Genomic DNA, 25,081 nt, shown 5'->3' with positions numbered 1-25,081 from the left:
CAAAAACGAAAGAAGAATTTTTTACATCCCTTTCTTCTCCCCTTTGATCTTCTTTTCGTTTTCAAGAGAGCGAAACGATCAGAGTATTTACTGTCAAAGAAAATGTAGCTGCCTTTCCTGAACCCTGGCCCAGATGATTCTCTAATGTTCGTCTTCTTTATTTTTCATATCAGCATTCCTTCTCGCGTTCCTTTCTGTTTCCGTAAATTTCTTATAGTTTTCTTTCTTAGTGTGTTGTTGCTGTTCTAGTTTACGCAGATTGACGAATTTAAACACTGAATCAGAAAGTTGCGTTTACAAAAATACTCATCGAATTCAAATTCAAAATCTCGTAATTCAGTTCATCGTTACCGATTACCAAATTCAAAATCCGATGATTATTCGATTTTATTTTGTTTTATTTCCTAATTAGAAAAGTGCACGTGTACCGCACGTGAGCTCGGTTAATTTCCCGCCTTCGTGGCGCCTTTTACAATTTTATTTTTCGAATTCCGCTCCATTTTTCTCCCCGATAAAAATAGAAAGGGAGCGAGAAACTAAAATGAAAATTTAGAGAGCAGCCAAGTAGTCTGAGAGAGAAACCGGAGAAATGACCGGCGGCGACAACTCCTTTTCCAAAACCATATGCTCCATCTGCTACGAAGATCTGAAACCCATTGTCGAAGATCTCCAATCCATCTCCATTTGCGGCCATGTCTTCCACGAGCTATGGTTAGTATTTATACACACGTTTCTTAGTTAACATTCAAATTGATTTATATTGAAACTTCGTTTCCCCCTTCCTTTTGGAACCGTATAGTCTGCAGCAGTGGTTTGAATACTGTTCAAGTTCTACAAAGAAGTACAATTGTCCTGTGTGCAAGCAGATTTGTGTTGGGCACAATGCGACTCGTCTTTATTTCCAATCAGTTGGAGATCAATCCCAATCGTTATGTTCCCAAAAGTTGATCGATCGCGAGGAAGATGCGGAGTCATTACGCATTGAAGTGAAGAGGTTGCTGGTCAAAGTTTCGGGGCTTAGTTCAGCTTTGGAACATCAAGAGAAGGAACACAATCAGATCAACGAGGAGGTACATCTTGGTTCGCTTTTTGTATAAAATGGATTTAGAATTGAAGTTTTCGATTTTTTTCCTTTCAAGTTCTCTAATAATATGCTTCTGGTTTCTTAGCTGTGTCTTTGCAAGGAGCAGATGAAGCGGGAAATGGCCTTGAAAAACGAGGCCTTAAGAGAAAAGGCATCCATTCAACAAAGGCTCAGTTCTAAATCAGAGGTGACTATCATGTATACCATTAGAAGAAAAAAGTATTTTCTTTTATTGATATATTTAAGTGATTATGAATAAATTTTATTGGGTGATTGTAATCTAGGAGCTTAGTAAATCAAATTCGGAATGTTCAAGGCTGGAGCAAAGGAATTTGGCACTAGCCAAGGAACTTGCTGTACTAAAATTGTGAGTTCATTTATCGTTTTACTACTGTTATGTCAAAATGCCAATCAACCCGTTTATAAAATATTACAGTCATATTAATTCGAACACACTAACTAAACCCAAATCAATTTCATTCCTAAACCATGGTTTGTCTTCTTTAGCCCCATGGAGTGCCTTCTACATATTCCTACAACCCTCACATCTTCTTTCTCTCATATTATGTTTTAAATAATGATGTTTTCTGCTTACTTGTTTCTACGGTTTATGATAGAGTGACAGATTTGGATCTGGAGCAAGACGAAATGTTAAAGCTTGCCTCACTAGGTAATGAAGGGAGCAGCCAAGATGTTGTAGATAATCTTATTAGGTCATTGTCCTGTCACAAAAAGTAAGTTGGTTACATCCACTGAAATAGTCTATATGCTTACCTTTTTCAATCTAAACTGTACAAATCTAGCTGTGTTTTCTATATTCAGTTAATTTTTGCTAAGTTAAGTTGCTGACTAAGATTTATCAATACATTTTGGAAGTTGGCTATTGTCTATGAGCATGCATTCACTACAGGGCGATTCTAATTTTTCCTCATAGTAGCGGAAAGAACTATCACAGTCATATCCTATCTATCTCAAACACTGAAATATGTACTGGGTCATTGGATGGTGGTAGGATAGTGGTTGGAACAAAAGAAAATGGGGAATTATGATAACATCTTTCTCATGATATCTAATTCAATGCACAGATTATAAGACAAGGAAAGAAAAGAGGTTTCTTTTATGGGGAATTATGATAACATCTTTCTTATGTTCTGGATTTGTTGTGATATTGGGCGTAGTTTTTCTTTTCTTTCAATAAGTCAAATTGTTGTAATTATCTTTTCCGTTTCATTTTTCATTATGGATCCGTCATATTAACTTGTACACAGTTTTGACAATTCTTGAACTTCAACAGGAGTTATAAAGAATTGATGGCTAAGTGCAATCTTCTTGGTAGAGGTGAAGCTCGTTTGCAGAAGAAACTTGATAAAGCAAAAGCAAAGATAGACAAACTGAAAGTGAGTCTGCCATGATGCATTATGAATATCTTGTTCCATTACTTCTTTCATATTGCTGAAAAGCTCTGCTTTATGGTTTCATCAGAAAAGAGTCCAGGAACTGGATGCACTGATTGAAGTGAAAGATAATGAAGTCTTGAGGGCTCTTAAAGCTTCTAAGACTGATAGTGAAGGGGGTTTTTTGATCTTGGATGGCAATTCTGATTCTTCAAATGCCAAAATTTCTTCAAAAGAACAGCTGATGCAACGACCTGTTTTACCTTCAAATAACTTGGATGTGAGTGCAATATCACCCAAACATTTACCAAGTTCATTGAAAAAAAACATCCCTCTTGATAGTCCTAAGGCTGCCAATTATGGTAGAGAAGGATGTTCAAGTATTGCGGTTCCCGTTGGAGAGAGAAACATGGCTGAGGATCGGTACATTTATTCAAGTCCTGATTTGAAGTGTCAAAATCGTGAGCATATTGCTCAAGATTCTGCAACACCAATGCCGAAGCCAGTGTCTGATATTTATGTGGAAGCTGCGACAGTGGTTGGGTTTTCAGGATCAAGAACTTGTTCAAATATTGATGATAGTGCCACAGTTGCTTCTTCCCTAAAGCCCATATTCAACATTAAAACTGCAGCTCCTTCAATTATACTTTCTGAACAAGGTATGTTATCATGGCAATTTAAGTTTTATAAGTAGGTTTCTAAGTATTGATAGTGCATTGATCGGCCTACCTTTCACAACTTCATTTCTTAACAGAATTTATTTTTGGCATTCTTACATTTTTTTGGAACATTTGAATACCTCCAGGGAATATTTGTTTCTCTGGTGGGTTGCTAGGTCCTGATGGAACAAGGCGACATTTAGGAAAATGGTGCAAGCGAAGTAAAATGCTTGGTTCAATGCACGCAGAAGGTTCAACTAAAAATAGTGGTGATTTAATTGCTGTTGGTGCTGATGGAAGAGGTGGTAAAATTAAGGTTTTGCGATCTGTGAATCAATCTTCTCTGGTGGGTTCAAGTAGTCTTTATCGCTATATTTATTTGAATTTTTTTGTTTCATATTAGTATCTATCCGGCAAAAAGTATAGATAAACTTAATGATCACATTTTATCTTTAGCAATACTGATAGAACATTATAATGATTTTGATAAATTGTACCCAATCATCACAAGTATGGTGTCTGGTTCTTGCCTATTTTTCTACCGTACATAACTACTGATTTTATTCATCAATGCAGGATAATAAGGAGAACTCAGTTAGCATAAAGAGATTAAAATGTGAAGCCAAACAAAATACTTTGCAGTCTCAAGGATGTTTGCAGATAGAGCACTTCTTTGGAAAGGCTCGCCACTAATTGAAAGTTGAAGGCACATCCCATGGTGATTGGTAAGTCCTCAAAGACTTTACAACAAACGAGAACAGCGGTTAGATTGCAACTTTGTTAACTGACATTAACCTTTTTAGTTCTAAGTGTTAACCTGCCATCTAGAATCTAATGAGACGGCAGACTGATTATAGTTGATACCAAACTGCTATATAAAGAAGGGTGTCAGGTCCACAACCCAATGCAGCAAATGGTTGATATTGTTTAATTCTAGTGGTATGCACATGATAGAGTTGGTGTTAATTCATTAATACTATTTAAACCTCGAGATAATTAAGTTTATGAATTGATATCGGTTTCATTTATGGAATTGTATTATGGTTGTGTTTATAGGCTTAAGGGGAAACAACCAATCAGCTTAAAGAATCCCCTAGGTTTTATCTTGGAGCATGAAAAAACCTATAGGTGTAGAAAGCTTAAAATTCTCATATTGTTATGTTTTAATGCGCCAGCTGGAACTACTTGTGAATAATGCAACAAAGCCGAATGGAATTTGATTTGGCCTACAACGTAAAACGTGTGAGCAGGTGGGCTGTTGCCACTGGCTAGTATCATGAAGAAAAGATGGCTATGCTGTCCTTTTCTTTCGGCTTGCCTTTGACACATGGATTACGCATTTTAGTGTTGCAAGAATTTCGATGGCTTTTACAGGCAACGTTTTGAAACATGCAACTGGTGTAGAAACATGTCAGTTTTGCTGTGCTTGAAATGCAGGGTGGTGGGCTTTTCAAATTTTCATTGAAAACACGTGTTTTGATTCTTCTCTAGATTAGGCCATAGGGATTTGGTTTTATTGCTAAGCTTATGTTAATGACATATTCAGTGACGGATCTAAAAATATTTTTAAAGGTAAGAATGCATATATTAAAAACATAAAAATTTTAAATGAGATAGGCACAAATAAAATTTTAGGATAGACACTCTCAATAAAAATAAGTAATTAATAGAAGAAAATTTAGATTTCGTGTCTAAATTACAGATATGTCACTGAGTAGGTTTATAAAATATTTTAGGAGGTTGAAAATATATTATCAAAAAACTATAAATTATATAAAATTTAAAATTTTTAAGAGATATTGCTTTGTTAACTAATTGATCCTTAAATATATGGTTATTATTGAGATTTACGTTTCTTCAGGAATTTTTGTTTTAAATTAAGGCTGTCAGTATCTAACCGGTACATGTATTATTTTTATATTTATACGTACTGAAATTAGTGTATTTTAATGTATCTTTTCGAATTTGTTGGGGTATATATATATATATATATATATATATATCTAAAACTATATCCAATAACAAGTATGGATATTCTAATGAGTTTTTGAACCATGGTATGCCATTGCGGGGGGGTGCAAGTCTATCTGATTTTATTTAAAATCACATTTTTTGTTTAGCTCTTCACCTCTTCAGGTAATATATTATTTAATAATAAATTATTGTATTCATAATTTCAAGCCATGAAGACAATTTTGACTGCCTGATTGAATTTTTTTTTTGTCAAACTGTTTTTTTAGTTAAATTTAATTTTCAGATAAATTTGATTTTTTTTTAAAGAAAACTGCTGATAAAATATTCAATTTCTGACGATTTTAAGATATACATTACGTGATAATTTATATATTATACATTAGATAAATTATACAAATGATCCTTTAATTATAGGACATTATTTTATTGAGTCATTCGAATATTAAAAGTTATAAAATTATCTCTCGACTATAGGACGATGTTTGGTCGAGTCATCGACTATTCATATGTTTCAAACTTATTTTTTTCCATTAAAAATTGATAGTTGTTTAAGTTGGGCGTTAATCTATTGATTGAAATATGATAAAATCATATTTTAATGATGTATACCGACATTGTTGTTGCTTTCAAGCATTAGCTTAAGAATATAATATAAATAAAGACTCGATCCATGAAATATAGGTCAAACAGTTTCGAGATCATATTTTTATTACATCCCAGTGAACAGGTTAATGTCTAACTCAAACGACTATCGGTTTTTAACGGAGAATGATGAGTTTGGAACATATAAATAATTATGTGATTATTTTATAACGTTTAATAGCTGGTGGACTTAATAAAACATCGTCTTATAGTCACTAAATTATTTTATAACTTTTAATAATTAGATGATTCAACAAAATTATACTCTATATTTGAAAGAACATTTGTATACCATATATATTATGCTCTTATACACCAAGAGAAGTTTAAAAGGGGGAATTGTACTACATGCTGTCATCCCAGAAACTGCTGTAAGCGTGGCATTGTGGGATGACTTGAACAGAAATATGAGAAGAGGCGGAAAACAAAATAGCAAGGAATGGAGGACAACCGGACAGGCGGGTCTAAGTGGACAGCTAAAAAGCAAAAAAACAAACATTTTCCAGATACGCTTACGCTCACATTCAAATTTGTGAGTCATCACCCACCTAATCGGTTGACCAAGTTCTGGAACTATTAGGGATGTAAACGAGCCGAGTCGAGTTCGAGTATTGCTGAGCTCGACTCGACTCGAAAACTCTGAAATGAAGCTCGACTCGACTCGAAAACTCGTAAGTTTAAAATTTTCAAGCTCGACTCGAACTCGAAATCCTGAGCTGAAGCTCGTGAGTAGCTCGAAAAGGCTCGAAATGAAAAAAAAAATTCTTAAACTTAACTTAATTAAAGCCTCAAACTCGAACATTAACCTTAAATACATGAAATCTTATTGTATTTAAAAAAAATCAATACATAAATATTAATATTATTATTAATTTATTTTTTAAAAATAAAATCTTAATATATTATATTTTCGAGCTGCTCACGAGCTTTTCGAGTCGAATATCGAGTAGCTCGTTTTAGCTCGTTAAGAACTCGAGCTCGAGCTCGAGCTCGAGTCGAGTCCATTCAATCCGAGTATTTATCGAGCCTTGATCGAGTCGATCTCGAATAGCTCGCGATATATCTCGTCTCATTTACAACCCTAGGAACTAGAGATGCACAGAATCCGGATTTCAATCCGATCCGGATCGGATAAAAACCGATCCGGTTTTTTCTCCCAACCCAAAAACCGGATTTTAAAAAACCGGTTCGGATCCTAACCGGTTTGGAGGGTCGGATGGTGTAACCGGTGTAACCGGTTTCGGTTTGCAAAAAACCGGTTTTTAAAAAAAAACCGGATTTTTTCGGTTAAAAAACCGGTTTTTTATCCGGTTTGAAAAAAACCGGTTTTTAATCCGGTAAAAAAACTGGTCGTTCAATTTTTTCTCAAACCGGTTATACTATCCGGTTTTTAAATATCCGATCCGGTTTAAAATAAACCGGTTTTTTCAAAATCCGGTTTCAGATATTTTTTTTACCCAAAATCGAATATTCGGATTTTTTGTGCACCTCTACTAGGAACTATATTGCTTCATTCTCTTACATTTCATTTCCTCTGTTTTTTAATTAATAAATAAATAAATAAAATACTACCGAGAAATCATAAACCATATAGTATTTTAATGCTTTTTGTCAACATTATTTATTATACTTGTTTTAAAATAAAATAACTCAAAAATATTTTCAGTATATTTTTTAAAAAATAATATCAAACTATAATGTATAATTGTTAGGTGAGATTAATAAAACTAGCATCAACGTTGATGATGAAAATAATTTACATAAAATTTGATACCCCTCACACTAATAACCCTCAGGGTGCGTTTGGTTTACAGAATGTAAGATTATCGGCGGGAATAAGATTACCGGCGGAAATAAGATTACTGGAATATTGCATTGTTGTGTTTGATTCGTTTAGCATGAATGTAAGATTACAGTGTTTGGTTAAAGGAATAAAAGATTATTAGAATGTATATTTTACCAAATTGTCCTTATTATATATTTATTTTTTTAACAAGTTGAATTCTACTATAATTTTACTATGCTTAATATATATATATATTTTTTAAAATTTATATAATTTTATTTTACAGAATTAAAAAGATAAATAGATTTAATGGAGGGTAAAATTTTATTTTAAACCCTGAACTTCATATAAAATTCTAATTATGATTTTTTTGTAAATCTAAAACAGTTTAAGGATAAATTTGTAATTTAACCTTCTTATAATTTTTTTTATTCAATGACAGAAAAATGATATTTTTGAAAAAAAAATTAAGGGCATTTTAGTCAAAAACGCTGGGAATGTAATAATACCTAAGGGAAGGGGATAATCACATTTCCGATAATATACCCCCAAAATACCACTGTTGGGAATAATTTATTACCGGGGTTTGGGAATGTTTGCCAACCAAACGGGGGAATGTCATTCCATTATCATCGGTAATCTAATATGACCTGAACCAAACGCCCTCTCAGTCTCTTCATCTTCTTCAACCTACATACAACCTCCTTCTCTACTGCACTTATCTTACAAAAGAAGATGCGGTGATTCTGTCATAGGAGGGAAAGTATGACTATAGGGGGGAAAAAGAGTGATCTTGATGGGTCTGGAACTCATGACCTAAAAAAAATGAGAAAATAAAAATGAACAACTTGACTAAGTATACTTACTCAAATGAAAAATTAAATTTATATATTCAATTATAAGATACAATCATGATAAAAAGTAATATATATTTTAATATGCTATGATTATGATTTATCGTTAAGAAACATAATAAAATTCATTAAGCAATCTCATTATTAAAAGGACGTATTGTTCCCCTTAAAGATATTAGATTCGAACAGTTGTGTCTACAGAGGGTATGTGCTTTCAATGATAAAAAAAGATCTTATGAATATATATTACTTTATAATCAATTTAAACTATTTAAATAAAAATAATTTATAGGATATAAAATCTCAACATTTACCCACCCAACCGGTGTTATGTCATGTAACTAACTAAGAAAATGTGGTAAGAGTAGAGAGTGGTGTTATCCATATAACAAAGAGAAGCAATGCACAGCACATTGTTTACGTTTCAAAGTCAAAATCTGAAATACGTTTGAAGAGTCGTCGGCTTTACTCCTTCCCCAAGCAAAAAAGCATCCCCAACGTCAAAAGAAATTAATTTCCCACGGATTTATCAATGCTTCCTTGACTTTAGTATTTAATTAATATAATCACCAAGTCATTTGAAATTACATAAAAACCAAATCAATGTGGATATATGTAAAGAAGAGGTTGCCGCTTTTCATACATACCAACGTATATTCACATCTGAAACTGGATTAGTGAAAAGCTGCCTCCCCCACCGTCATCACGATAGATCGAAGGAGGGTAGGTCATGAAAATTTTAATTTTTCGTACAGTTTAATTTTTTTCATTTATAAGTAATTTTATTTTTTAAAATTTTATAAACTCGTCTCATAATATAAAATATTACGTTTTTTATGGCCACCACCCGCCCAATGTTACAACAAAGGACTCCCACATGTTCTATTATGTTGATCAAATTCTTTCTTCCCTTTTTGTTTAGAAAAAAAAATATTGTGTTTGGAAATTTGACAAAGAGGTTGTCGGTTTCACACTAACACTATGATTTCCATTCTTATGTATTTCTGAAATAAGTAAAAAAAATAAAGCTAAAAGATAAACTCCTTTAAGCAAATTGATAAGATGGACCTTTTCAAAGTATTGATTTTATAAATATGAACAAGTCAAATATTTGAATTTGACTGTATAGTTTGTCCAAGTGTTTACTTTTAAACTTGGGTAGAAACTAGTAAAAATAATATATTGGGTAAGTCTTAATCTCAGCTATGAGTTTAATAGTAAATATGTCATTTTTCTTTCTAAAAGTTACAAATAAGTTATTCAATCAAAATAGTATTACAAACATTTTACCCTGACCTTAAAATTAAAACAAATGTTTACTGTGAACCGTGCAATAACATTTTTCATCCCTTAAACTTGTACAATCTATCAATTCTGTACTAATTCAATAAATTTAATTCTTGCTGTTTTAAAAGCCTATCAATTTAGTCTTGTATTACGATACTATCAAATCAAGCCAACTCATCGGATCAAAGTAGTCTTTGGATAACTGCATTCTACGATAAAACAACAACAAACTATTGTTGAATTGTTATCATGTCATGAAAATAATATAATATTTCTAAGAGAAGAACAACCTATTTAGGAGTATAACAAAGACTAAAGTGGTGGAATTTTTAAATATGAAATACTAAATTCATTAAATTATTTCAAATTAGAATTAATTTGATAAATTATATCAATTTTAAGGATTAAAACTATTATTCCAGATTATATCACTATTTCATTTAATTTTTTTTTGAAATAGGGGCACTTTGTATTAATAAGGATACAAAGTACACCACCCCAAGTACCTTATTAAAAAACCTCCCTAAACCTATTTGGAGGAAAAAGAGTGTGTGATGGAGTGGATAATTACATAAACCAGAAACTACCAGTACATCAATCGAAATATCACCACAAACAAAACTCATTCTGGTAGATCTGAAAATCAACACAGTTCGGTTTTCGTATTTTGAGACACTGGCTACTGAAAAAACATGCACCACGTTTTAATGCAACAATCACACACCATTAACGAGGACGACAGGTTTTGTGTAACACCCTTAACTCATATCCAACCCGAATACAAGTCTGAGGTGTCACATTGACTTTTCAAACTTTGACTCTTATGGAAAATCCCTGGAATTTTTAAAACTTTCATAAAAACGAAATACATTAATTTACATAAGACCATAAAATACAAAATCGATCAGAGTATTCGTAATTAATACTTATTACATGCCAACATTCTATACATAACCAAGTACATACTTTGTCAATTACTTCTGATCTGATCTCTTAGTAGTATTGTTGTTCGTGCTACTTCTATTTCCACTTTTCCTGATTCTTGGTACCTACGTGTAAATCACTTACACGCTAAGTCATAGACTTAGTGAGGCAATAAATGAATATGCAACAATAAACTTATGAATGTTCATACTTACCATTGGATCATGACATTTCAATATGCAGGTATCTATCGCACGATAACATATAATGCACATACGAACCTTATCTTCTTGTATCACTTTCACTGTAAATCAGTATTTCAATTGCATAGCCCATGTATATTATTGAGAATAGAGGTATGTGAGTACATTGAGGCTGTGCACTAATGCTGTCACCACAGCTCGTATCAATTCCCTCATGGGGCACCAAACCTTAGTTCAGTATTCGTCCCGTAGGACTATTATCTATGTCCCGTAGGACCCCTACATCCCGAAGGACTACATCCCGAAGGACTATTATACCCTCGACTCTTGGCATGCCAATTACACATATAGTTCTCATATCGTATACTATGGGCATTATTGTTATATTTCATATGTTCATGTACTCATATCATTTCTCTTGTGATCATGTATCTCATATCACTTCATATCATGTTCTCATATCACATGTCATATCACATATCATATCACATGAACATATATATGTCTTATGCATGTATCACAATAATTATCATATATGCATATTCACCATTACTATATTATAAAAATTAACTTAGGGATTAGACTTATCACAAGTCTTATTCCATTATAATATACATATAGTATGCACTCACCTTAGCTTTGCTTTGATTCGATTCTAATCCTTTGATCGTTCCGGAATAAGCTTACTTTTAGTATCTACATAATCACACGTGGATTTATATCAGTATTATAACTAATATACTCTAATGGTTCACTCTTTAGACTAAGAGAAAAGTCAATTTCATCTTTTAATGAAGGTATGCATCGATGCACTACTGATGCATCGGTGCATAAAAGGTATTCGATGTATTATTATTGCTGGGATGCATCGATGCACTCCTTATGCATCGATGCACCAATTGTATTCGATGTTTCATTATTAATGGGATGCATTGATGCACTACTTATGCATCGATGCATGAATTGCATTCGATGTTTTTATTTTAAAAGAGTGCATCGATGCACTACCAATGCATTGATACACCTTCAAACAATTTCTGGGTTTTAACCTTGATGCATCGATGCACTATGAATGTGCATGGATGCACTCTGTCCATAATCCTCTTTTTGAACCCGAAAATTCATTCATTTTGGATTAAATCCTTCATGTTTAATCCTCTTTTTCATTCTTAACTCTAGTACACATCCTTAAACCAATTTATACTCATTTATTTCATCTTAAACCTTCAAATCCTATCCTTCATATGTAATTCAAGAATTACATTAATAAATCAACATGTTTGAATTCCACTTTTAACACTTCGTATATCTTAACTAGATTGATGAAAAGTCAAATATAACTTTCAATTCTAGTTATGAACTCTATTCCAAGATTTCATTCAAGAACCTCTAATCTTTAATCTTCTCTATCTCCTTTATATTTTGATCTTAAGATAACTTAAGTTTTCCTTAAGCGTAGTTATCATCTAATAATCAAAACCCAATATTAAATTTAACAAGAAACTCAATAATCAGAAATCTTACCTTTGCTTTGGTTCACACGCACAAGGAAGAAAGAAGAAGAAGAGAACTCTGGAAGCCTTTGTTGTTCTCTCTTTTTCAACCCACTTGTACTCATATATATCCTTATCCCTTCTTTAATTAATTTTCCTTGCAAATGACTCTTTGGCCCTTCCATTCCTTCTTCATTCCAATTAAATTCTACACAATCATTTACATAAAAATCTTTATACTATTCATTCATTCTATTTTAATCACCAAAATCTGAAACTTTCCAATTTAGTCACTAACCCGGTATTGAGGATGTTACAACTCTCCCCCTTAAGAAAATTCTTCCTCGAATTTTCATTATGCAAAGAGGTATGGGTACTTAATCCTCATGTCCTCTTCACGTTCCCATGTTGCTTCCTCTACTTTGTGATTCCTCCACAAGACCTTAACCAATGGAATAGTCTTGTTCCTTAGTTGTTTGACTTCGTGAACTAATATTTGAACATGTTCTTCCTCATAAGTTAAATCTGGTCGGACTTCAATTTCTTCAGGAGTCACAATGTGAGATGGATCAAATCTATATTTCCTAAACATTGAGACATGAAAAACATTGTGTATCTTTTCTATTTCAGGTGGCAAAACTAACTGATATGCTACTGATCCTACCCTCTTAGTAATCTCATAAGGTCCAATGAACCGAGGACTCAACTTTCCTTTACGTCCAAACCTCAATACTTTCTTCCACAGAGACACTTTCAAGAACACTTTATCTTCGACTTGAAATTCAATTTCTTTCCTTTTTATATCATCATACAATTTCTGTCTATCAGCTGCAGCTTTCAGATTATTCTGAATTACTTGAATTTTCTCTTCCGTATTCTGAATCAACTCAGGACCAATAACTTCTCGATCCTTAAGTTCATACCAGTTCAAGGGCGTACGACATCTTCTTCTGTATAAAGCTTCATAGGGAGCCATTTTGATGCTTGACTGATAACTATTGTTGTATGCAAATTCAACAAGTGGTAAATACCTTTCCCATGATCCTTTGAATTCAATAACACAAGCTCTTAGCATATCCTCCAGAATTTGAATAATTCGCTCGGATTGACCATCAGTTTGAGGATGAAACGTTGTACTAAAGTTTAACCGAGTTCCCAATGCTCTATGTAATGACTTCCAAAACCGTGATGTGAATCTAGGATCCCGATCAGAAACTATGGAAATAGGTACACCATGCAACCGTATAATCTCTCTAATATACAACTTAACATACCTATCCATGGAGAAATCAGTTCGTAGTGGAATAAAATGGGCTGACTTAGTCAATCTATCAACGATTACCCAGATTGAATCCTTTTTGTTCGGAGTTAAAGGCAAACTCGTCACAAAATCCATCGTTATGTTTTCTCATTTCCATTGAGGAATTGAAATCGGTTGTAACAATCCTGACGGAACTTGATGTTCAGCTTTGACTTGTTGACAAGTCAAACACTATGATACAAATTCTGTAATGTCTTTCTTCATTCCCGGCCACCAATATCGACTCTTAAGATCCATATACATTTTGTTCCCTCCCGGATGTATTGTCAATGGACTACAATGAGCTTCCGTAAACAAATCATTCTTTAATTCATCATCATCTGGAATTACTAATCTTTCTTGATAATACAAGTTCTCATCAGACTTAATCTCATAATCCGTACCCTCTCCATTCTTTATCTGTTGTATCATCTTTAAACACTTTTCATCTTTAACTTGCAATTCTTTAATTCGATTTAGCCATACGGGCTTGACCATCAGTTCTGAACAAATTGCACCATCTTCTCTTAACGATAATCTAGCATTAAGAGTTCGTAAAGCTGCAAACGTCTTTCGACTCAAGGCATCAGCTGCCATATTTACTTTTCCAGGATGGAAATCAATCACCACATCATAATCCTTAAGAAATTCCACCCATCTTCTTTGTCTTAAATTCAACTATTTCTGAGTCATCAAGTATTTTAAGCTCTTAAGATCCGTATACAAGTAGCACTTTTCACCATACAAGTAGTGACGCCATATCTTTAAAGCAAACATTACTGCCGCCATCTCTAGGTCGTGTGTTGGATAATTTTTCTCGTGCGGTTTTAGTTGTCTCGAAGCATAGGCTACCACTTTGCCTTCTTGCATTAATACTCATGTCAAACCACTATGAGACACATCACTATACACTATAAAGTTCTTTCCAGACTCGGGTTGAACTAACACTGGAGCTTCTGTAAGAATCTTCTTTAACTTTTCAAAACTCTCTTGACATTCTTGTGTCCAAACAAATTTTACTTCCTTTTTCAACAGTTTAGTCAGGGGTAATGCTATAATCAAAAAGTTTTTAACAAACCTTCGATAATAACCAGCTAACCCCAGAAAACTTCTAACTTCTGATACATTCTTTGGAACTTCCCACTCCATAATAGCTTTAATCTTTTGGGGATCCACTCGAACTCCTTCTTTAGAAATTACATGTCCAAGGAATGCCACTTCATTCAACCAGAATTCACATTTAGAAAATTTTGCATAAAGCTTCTTGTATCGTAAAATCTGTAAAACAATCTGTAAGTGTGAACTATACTCTTCTTCTGACTTTGAATATATTAAAATATCATCAATAAACACCACAACAAACTGATCTAAATACGGTTGGAAAATTCTGTTCATTAAATCCATAAAAGCAGCTGGTGCATTCGTAACTCCAAACGGCATCACGATAAATTCATAGTGATCATATCTTGTTCTAAACGCCATTTTCGAAATATATTTTTCTTGAATCTTTAATTGATGATAACCCGAACGTAGATCAATTTTTGAGAACACTGAAGCTTCCTTTAATTGATCAAATAAATCGTCGATTCGGGGAAGTGGATACTTGTTCTTGATGGTCACTTTATTGAGTTGTCTGTAATCTATACAAAGACACATTGATCCATCTTTCTTCTTAACAAATAGAACTGGAGCTCCCCAAGGTGATATACTTGGTCTAATAAACCCTTTGTCCAATAACTCCTTTAATTGAATCTTTAATTCTTGCAATTCCTTTGGAGCCATTCTGTATGGTGCCATTGCAATGGGCGTTGTTCCTGTATTATCTCAAATCTGGAATTCTACCTCTCTGTCAGGAGGTAAACCTGGCAACTCTGTAGGAAATACATTGAGAAACTATCTGACTATAGGAATCTCTTCAATCCCTTTCTCCTTGGTTCTAACATCCAGTACATTAGCAATAAACCCTTGACATCCCTATAGCAGTAACTTCTTTACAGTCATCACTGAAATCACATTTGCTAATGGATTACATCTTTCACTAAATACAATAACTTCTATTCCCTCAGAATTTCTCAATGTCACTCTTTTCAATCTACAATCAACATCAGCGTAATAACGATATAACCAATCCATCCCCAGTATCACTTCAAATTCATCAAAAGGTAATTCCATCAGATTAGCAGGAAATTCAATTCCCTGAATCCGTATTGGACACCCTCAGCTCACCATATTTACTTGAGCACTGTGCCCTAGTGGATTCGTCACTATTACTTCATTACTAGTAGTTTCTAAAGGAATGTTCAATTCTCTTACTAACGTACTAGTAATATATGAATATGTAGACCCCAGATCAATCAATACAATAACACCTTTGTCAAATAATAGAAAGGTACCTGTTATAATATCTGGGTCATCACAATCCTCATTGGTCTTGAGGTTGTACACTCGAGCAGTGGAGTGTATCTCCTGTTGAGCAGATGACTATGACTGACTTCTTCATCTGCCTCTACCTCTTCCCCTCTGGGCTACAGAAACATACCTCTCTCACTGTACAGATTCACTGGTTGACATTGGACAATCTCGAACGAAATGTCTGGCGTTTCCACATCTAAAGCAGACTCCAGAAATCATCCAGTATACCCCTAAATGATTCTTTCCACAATGCGGGCATTGTCTGGCTTGACTCTGATTAGTTCTCCTAGCTCCAGATTCTACTGACTGAGTTTGTTTACCTCTCATTTGATTTGATCCTCTAGCGAAGGATGCCACTGATTCTGATCTAACCTGGGGTCGAAAACCAACATCTCTGGCCCTTTTTGATGGTGCGTAACTTGAAGAAACACTCGTTCTTTTGACTGTTTGAGCTCTTGAATTTTCAAACCTTTCGTTCTGAGCTCTTTCCAGAGCCTTGGCACGGTTAACTACGTCTTGAAATGATGATAAATTCAAGACAATCAACATTTCCTTTAATCGAGGACGTAAACCCTCTACGAACCACTCACAAGCATTCTTTTCAGTAGGAACTAGCTCGGCAGCAAAGCGGCTCAACTTATTGAATTCACACTCGTACTCATATACAGTGTGATTCCATTGCTTCAAATTCATGAACTCTTACTTCATTTGACGAACAAATTGATCTCCAATGTACTTATGCTTGAATTCTTCTAAAAATAATGACCAAGTTACTTGGGCATTAGATATCCTCAATGTAACATTGGTCCACCAGATCCTTGCTTGTCCTCTCAACAAGGAAATTACTCCATCCAGCTTCTCAGCTTCGGGACAATGAAGTCCCGTAAGCATGACTTTCATGTCATTAAGCCAAAGGTCCGCAATAACAGGATCTTCATTGGCTTCCCCTTTAAACTCTGGAGCTCCTAATCCCTTCAACTCTTTTGCAACATTCATTTTTGGAGTTAAAGTAACAGGAGGTTAGAAACGCATCAATACCGCGTCTAACGTTCTAAAGAATATATCTTGATCATTGACAGGTATTCCAGAGGATGTCTGTTCTTCACTCTGCCTGACCAGGGCAGGTGAATTACTGCTTTCAGCGGGTCTATCGTCTCCCGCTTCATTTCTAGATCTACTTTGTCCGGACATCTATAAAAATATAACCATATAGTTCTATTAGCAAAACAACATACTTACTATTCCATCATATCAGAAGTTTCCACTATTTTATTGGCATGTATACCTTATAAGACACTCTAGACTTCGGGTTATGCCGAGAATCGACTAAACCGTAGCTCTGATACCATTAAATGTAACACCCTTAACTCATATCCAACCCGAATACAAGTCTGAGGTGTCACATTGACTTTTCAAACTTTGACTCTTATGGAAAATCCCGGGAATTTTTAAAACTTTCATTAAAACGAAATACATTAATTTACATAAGACCATAAAATACAAAATCGATCAGAGTATTCGTAATTAATACTTATTACATGCCAACATTCTATACATAACCAAGTACATACTTTGTCAATTACTTCTGATCTGATCTCTTAGTAGTATTGCTGTCCGTGCTACTTCTATTTCCACTTTTCTTGATTCTTGGTACCTACGTGTAAATCACTTATACGCTAAGTCATAGACTTAGTGAGGCAATAAATGAATATGCAACAATAAACTTATGAATGTTCATACTTACCATTGGATCATGACATTTCAATATGCAGGTATCTATCGCACGATAACATATAATGCACATACGAAACTTACCTTCTTGTATCACTTTCACTGTAAATCAGTATTTCAATTGCATAGCCCATGTATATTATTGAGAATAGAGGTATGTGAGTACATTGAGGTTGTGCACTAATGCTGTCACCACAGCTCGTATCAATTCCCTCATGGGGCACCGAACCTTAGTTCAGTATTCGTCCCGTAGGACTATTATCTATGTCCTGTAGGACCCCTACATCCCGAAGGACTACATCCCGAAGGATTATTATACCCTCGACTCTTGGCATGCCAATTACACCTATAGTTCTCATATCATATACTATGGGCATTATTGTTATATTTCATATGTTCATGTACTCATATCATTTCTCTTGTGATCATGTATCTCATATCACTTCATATCATGTTCTCATATCACATGTCATATCACATATCATATCACATGAACATATATGTCTTATGCATATCACAATAATTATCATATATGCATGTTCACCACTACTATATTATAAAAATCAACTTAAGGATTAGACTTATCACAAGTCTTATTCCATTATAATATACATATAGTATGCACTCACCTTAGCTTTGCTTTGATTCGATTCTAATCCTTTGATCGTTCGGAATAAGCTTACTTTTAGTATCTACATAATCACACGTGGATTTATATCAGTATTATAACTAATATACTCTAATGGTTCACTCTTTAGACTAAGAGAAAAGTCAATTTCATCTTTTAATGAAGGTATGCATCGATGCACTACTGATGCATAGGTGCATAAAAGGTATTCGATGTATTATTATTGCTGGGATGCATCGATGCACTCCTTATGCATCGATGCACCAATTGCATTCGATGTTTCATTATTAATGGGATGCATTGATGCACTACTTATGCATCGATGCATGAATTGCATTCGATGTTTTTATTTTAAAAGAGTGCATCGATGCACTACCAATGCATCGATACACCTTCAAACAATTTCTGGGTTTTAACCTTGATGCATCGATGCACTATGAATGTGCATGGATGCACTCTGTCCAGAATCCTCTTTTTGAACCCGAAAATTCATTCATTTTGGATTAAATCCTTCATATTTAATCCTCTTTTTCATTCTTAACTCTAGTACACATCCTTAAACCAATTTATACTCATTTATTTCATCTTAAACCTTCAAATCCTATCCTTCATATGTAATTCAAGAATTACATTAATAAATCAACATGTTTGAATTCCGCTTTTAACACTTCGTATATCTTAACTAGATTGATGAAAAGTCAAATATAACTTTCAATTCTAGTTATGAACTCTATTCCAAGATTTCATTCAAGAACCTCTAATCTTTAATCTTCTCTATCTCCTTTATATTTTGATCTTAAGATAACTTAAGCTTTCCTTAAGCTTAGTTATCATCTAATAATCAAAACCCAATATTAAATTTAACAAGAAACTCAATAATCAGAAATCTTACATTTGCTTTGGTTCACACGCACAAGGAAGAAAGAAGAAGAAGAAGAGAACTCTGGAAGCCTTTGTTGTTCTCTCCTTTTCAACCCACTTGTACTCATATATATCCTTATCCCTTCTTTAATTAATTTTCCTTGCAAATGACTCTTTGGCCCTTCCATTCCTTCTTCCTTTCAATTAAATTCTACACAATCATTTACATAAAAATCTTTATACTATTCATTCATTCTATTTTAATCACCAAAATCTGAAATTTTCCAATTTAGTCACTAACCCGGTATTGAGGATGTTACATTTTGTATAATCAACTACAATTTTTATAAGATGTTTTATTTATTTATTTATTTATCAGTAACAACGGTGATTCTTATTAAATAAAAAATATAATAATATTTTAAGAAGAATCTATAAAAATTAAGAAACACATATTATATTAATCAATCATTTCTCTTAAAATTATTAGAATGCATAAACTGGTTATTAAAGAGTAAAATATGATGATCCAAAAACACCAACACTGTTATTGACGGTGAAAGATAAACATGATCAACATAAACATACAAATAAATATAACAATAATAATATGTTAACAAACCGATTGGATCAAAACTCAACCGTGATATATATTTAATGATTATGTTAATGCAAAGGAATTAATTTAAGGATCTAAATTAATGCTAAATCAATAAAATAATTAAATAAATACCAATAGAAAAAATGAATGGTTGTTTCAATGGTCAAACCTTACGAGAAATGCCATTTTTTTATGAAGCACATGGAGAGGACGAGTTTGGTGAATGAAGCAGAAAAGAGGAAGCCATAAATACCAGAAATAAATGTGGGTTTTTATAGTCGTTTTTCCCGACACTTATCCTCGTTGAAAAATGTGGTACATGTGATGAAGTAATTGGTCGGATAAGTTTGATAACCGACCATGAATCAATATGTCCATTTTCCTTCCCCTGAACTAAAGTAAAATATAAATTATCATTTTTAAAATAAAAATTGTCAGTTTTATTAAAAAAATTAAAATTATAATAAAAAGTTATAATCATAAATGTGAATTAAACACATAATTAAATATTTTTATAATCATTGATAGAAAATATTAGTAACTATATATCACGAAGTGAAAAGTTAAAAATTCATTCTAAAAATTTTGAATAAAATAAAAATAGAATAAATCTGACAACATTAGCAAACAAACCACAATAATCGATCAAACTATTGAAGGCAATCGATAATAGCAAATCAGAGTCGAGCGTCATGAGAAAATTATCTCCGTACGCAAATCGTATATCTAAATTCAATCTTAAAGTCCAAAACAAGGAAGATCAATATGATAACAAATAAATGTCAGCTTGATCAATCAATGCAACATCAAATCCAACCATGAGAATTAATTGAAGAGAATAACCAAACAATCAATAAAAAGGACTAAAAATGGGTCAAAAGATAGAGAAAAATATCATTATAAGATATAAGTTAATTAAATTAGCATTTGATTGATATTATTAATATTATTATAAGATATAAAAAATTAAAATTATGAATGGTTTGAGATATTATATAATAAAAAATATGAGTGCATTTGATTGTGAACTAATTACTTTGAAAACATATGGATTTCCTCATATGGTGTTTCGGGGAAATTTCATCGACAGAACATTTTTAAATTGAATCTCACTCTTTGACAATTCGCTGCTTTAGTATGTTGCGACTAAAAGCCCAATAGAATAATTTTCTAAAAGAGAATACTTGATAAGAAAAATTATACTCATCTTTTAAATGCAAACAATTAGCAAATGTTGAAATTTCAAAGCTCAAACATATTTAATGTTATTATTTTAAATAATTATATTAACAAGTAAAATAAAAAAAGCTGAATTTTAACATCCAAATTCATTATTACATGAATAAGCAAGAAGTGAAGAAGCATGCTAGTCAGTATATTCTTACTAACTCTTAAATATTCCAAAGTGAAATATTTATGTAAACATACAAATCAAGTTACTCTATTAGTTAAGGGATTTTTGTTATCTATTGACGTCTTGAGTTTAAATACAGTGTATACATATATATGGGCGTTCAATATTAAATGATCTAGAGTCTTTGAACATATATTATCTTATACTTAACATAGACTAATAAAAAGCCATTTATGTAATCTTCCTTATTTTATTTTTCTCGTTAGTCTCATACTAACAATATTATAAATTTGTCTAAATATTTATTATTAAATTGGTTGCACTTTTGGAATTATCTTTAGTTCTCTCTTTTAAAATGAAGTGAATCAGTGCATTCTATAAAAACTTTAAAATCAAAATATTGAGAGACTAGTCAAATTAAAGTTTTTTTTTTTAATCTAATGAGGAAATTGGACGGATTAGACAAGTTCGTTTTGCACGTGCATGATATCACATCTAAGACGCAAGCTATTACGAAGAGCTTGGACCCAGAACAAACTCCTCGCATGCTAATGTTGTCTAATGAGTTGGCTTCGTGTTTTTTTCCAAATCAAAGCTTTGAACGACTTTGTTCATATTCTTTCATTCATCGGCCTCCTTCAGTCCAATTCTCGTCCTATAAATACCACACAATCCATCCATGTTTGCTCCCGCAATTCGTTCTTCATTCCATCACTGAATAATATATTACTAATTCCCACAACAAACAATAACATCCCTTTTCACCCACTACTTGCTTGCCCCCACACCCAGTTTTCTTTTCAACTCTAGCACATCATCAATGGAGTTTACGAGAAACAGCCGACAGCTCTTGTCCAAGATAGCCACTAACGACCGACACGGAGAGAATTCGCCCTATTTCGATGGCTGGAAAGCCTACGATAGCAACCCTTTTCACCCGACTCATAACCCTCATGGGGTCATTCAAATGGGACTTGCAGAGAATCAGGTTGAATGTTTTCTCTCTTTATTTTGGTCCCAGATTTTTCCAGCAATTGTCTTACCTTTTATTTTCTTCCGTTTTTTCCATTCAGCTTTGCTTTGATTTGATTGAAAAGTGGATCCTGGAAAACCCAGACGCTTCCATCTGCACCGCTGAAGGCATCGATAAGTTCAAAGACATCGCCATCTTTCAGGATTATCACGGCCTCAAGGAGTTTAGAGAGGTATATATGAACACAATATTCCCAACATTCATTCTTATTACTTTCTAAAGCAGTGAAGAATTAATTATTAATGGCGGCATCTTCTTCAGGGTGTAGCGAAGTTTATGCGAAGAGTAGGTGGAAACAGGGTCAAATTTGACCTGAACCGTATAGTCATGAGCGGCGGAGCCACCGGTGCTAACGAAACCGTCATGTTTTGCTTGGCCGACCCCGGCGATGCTTTTCTCGTGCCATCACCTTATTATGCAGGGTAGGTGATTTTTTCTTAATATAAAAGTGTAATTTGGTTTTCTAAAGTCAACGCCAACAACTCAAAATGGTTTGATAATATGATTAGATCAAGCTCACGTTGATCTATAAAAAAAATTAACTGATTTGCTTTAATAGTAATTTATATAAAACATAGTATTAAGCAAATTAGACTTATGTCTTTGACCTATCACTTCAACAAATTTCTAAAAATTAGACCTTTAGTTTGACTCTAATTCCTCAAATTAAAATTAAATTATGCAGGTTCGCACGTGATCTGAGATGGCGGACCCGGCTGGACATTGTTCCGGTTGACTGCAGAAGCTCGAACAATTTTCGTATAACAAGAGCAGCCTTGGAAGAAGCCTATGAAAAAGCTCGGAGATCGAACATTAATGTCAAAGGCGTCATCATAGCCAATCCTTCGAACCCTTTAGGCACGGTCCTCGACAAAGAGACGATGAGAAGCTTGGTCAGTTTCATCAACGACAAGAACATCCACCTCGTGTGCGACGAAATCTACGCCGCCACTGTGTTTAGCTCTCCTCGATTCATTAGCATCGCCGAGATCATACAAGACATGGATTGCAACCGTGATTTGATTCACATCGTTTACAGCTTATCCAAGGACATGGGGTTCCCTGGCTTACGTGTCGGCATTGTTTACTCTTTCAACGACGATGTTATGAATTGTGCCCGAAAGATGTCGAGTTTCGGACTGGTTTCGTCTCAGACACAGTTTTTCCTCGCTTCGATGCTGAACGACGAGGAGTTTGTCGGGAATTTCTTAAGGGAGAGTTCGAAGAGGTTAGCCAAAAGACACCATGTGTTCACTAAAGGACTCGAACGAGTAGGGATTTCGAGCTTAAAAAGCAATGCCGGTTTGTTTTTCTGGATGGACATGCGACCACTCCTCAAAGAACAAACCGTCGAAGCTGAAATAGAGCTCTGGCGTGTGATTATCAACAAAGTGAAACTCAATGTCTCGCCAGGCTCTTCTTTCCAGTGCTCGGAGCCCGGTTGGTTCCGCGTCTGCTTTGCGAACATGGACGATGAGACGGTCCGAGTAGCACTAGAGAGAATCCGACAATTCGTGCTTCAAGGAAAGGAAAAAGATGATGTATCGGACAAGTCTAAGCATTGGAAAAAACAGAATCTTCGCCTCAGCTTCTCCTCGGTTAGATTATACGACGAAAGTCTCATGACTCCTCGCATGATTTCACCTCATTCCCCGATTCCTCACTCGCCCCTCGTTCGAGCCAGGACTTGAATTAAAACTCAGTAATCATAACTTACGTAGCATTGCATGCATGCCTAATAATGTTTAACTAGACATTATAATTTATTTTTAGGAGATTAGTATGGCTCAGATTGATTTAGTTAATTAGCAGTATCTTTTAGTCTGACGCCAGTAATTAAGCACTAATCTTTTTTTACTCTTCCATTTTCCCCCACATTGATGCCAGTGCTGTAAGCATTATTTTTGTGGGAGATCAGTGTGCATTCGTGGTATTAGTAAATTGTATGTTCCATTCTTAATTTGTACCAAGATGTTTATTATTTCAAATGATAATGATAAACAATTGATTTGTTCTAGTTATTTATGACATGTTAACTATGAATAAAAATAAATGCAAAATATATTGTCCAATTTTATAAATATAGTGTTGTTTCGTATTTGTTATATATAAATATATATACCTACCACTATCAACATATCCTAAAATTAGGCCCAGGTGTTACATGCATGAAGAGAGGAGAGGTTTTCAAGTTAGTGGAAAAAAACCTAATTCTTGCTAGCTATACAAATTTCCAAATATAAAAAGAATCCTGATAATTACGATATATATATATACACACACATATATCAGTATCACTAAGTTGTAACATTGAGACAAGTGGAAAATGTCGATTGGTCCACGTTAATTATGGTTGAAATATTTTTGATTTTGTGCACCAACACAGAAGATAGTTCTCCGACCGGGGGAGACAACCTACCCCCACCGCCAACAATATGTTTGTACCCTATTCTGCAGTTGTCTGCATCTTAAATCCTTGTATTGAATAAATGACACCGATGCACTTATCAGACGAGTTTAGAACCGACCAATTAGGTATAAATGCTTTACGAAATTTTGACTTGCGTATTCTTCTGTTTGCCAACTGAGAAGTATCATAGGGTTTACATTATTAACGAGATAAAATTATTGAAAGCCAGGTTGCAAGGAGAATTTGATACGTAGAGACTCTATAATAAAGTCAAAAGAAGCTAGCCAAGGCAGGCGTACGATGCGAGCTAAGCTGACCTCAAACGTAGGGTTTACATAGGATACGTCTCCAACAATGCTGTGTTGGGTTCAATTTCCGCCTCGTTTTCTTGAAAATACCTCCCCTTACTACATTTACGTCACGTGAATCTTCTTAATTTGAATTATGGAGA

At 33.9% G+C, this 25,081-nt stretch overlaps 2 protein-coding genes across 2 annotated transcripts; both read left to right on the top strand.

Moving 5' to 3' along the window:
* The first annotated feature begins 589 nt into the window (after positions 1-589).
* Positions 590-4,334, top strand: LOC120141135 (E3 ubiquitin-protein ligase TRAIP-like). Its single transcript, XM_039156065.1, has 10 exons — positions 590-711; positions 800-1,070; positions 1,170-1,271; positions 1,369-1,451; positions 1,702-1,818; positions 2,379-2,481; positions 2,567-3,137; positions 3,284-3,483; positions 3,714-3,856; positions 4,302-4,334. The coding sequence occupies exons 1-9, from the start codon at positions 590-592 to the stop codon at positions 3,828-3,830; spliced, it is 1,686 nt and encodes a 561-aa protein (XP_039011996.1). The 3' UTR covers positions 3,831-3,856; positions 4,302-4,334.
* A 17,591-nt stretch (positions 4,335-21,925) lies between these two features.
* On the top strand, positions 21,926-24,050 carry LOC120141053 (1-aminocyclopropane-1-carboxylate synthase-like). Its single transcript, XM_039155997.1, has 4 exons — positions 21,926-22,175; positions 22,261-22,392; positions 22,482-22,642; positions 22,906-24,050. The coding sequence occupies exons 1-4, from the start codon at positions 22,008-22,010 to the stop codon at positions 23,909-23,911; spliced, it is 1,467 nt and encodes a 488-aa protein (XP_039011928.1). The 5' UTR covers positions 21,926-22,007; the 3' UTR covers positions 23,912-24,050.
* Positions 24,051-25,081: the final 1,031 nt, after the last annotated feature.

Source organism: Hibiscus syriacus, unplaced genomic scaffold (assembly GCF_006381635.1).
Source record: "Hibiscus syriacus cultivar Baekdansim isolate YM2019G1 unplaced genomic scaffold, ASM638163v2 tig00110793_pilon, whole genome shotgun sequence".
Lineage (NCBI taxonomy): Eukaryota > Viridiplantae > Streptophyta > Magnoliopsida > Malvales > Malvaceae > Hibiscus > Hibiscus syriacus.
This window is presented reverse-complemented; position numbering and strand designations above follow the sequence as displayed.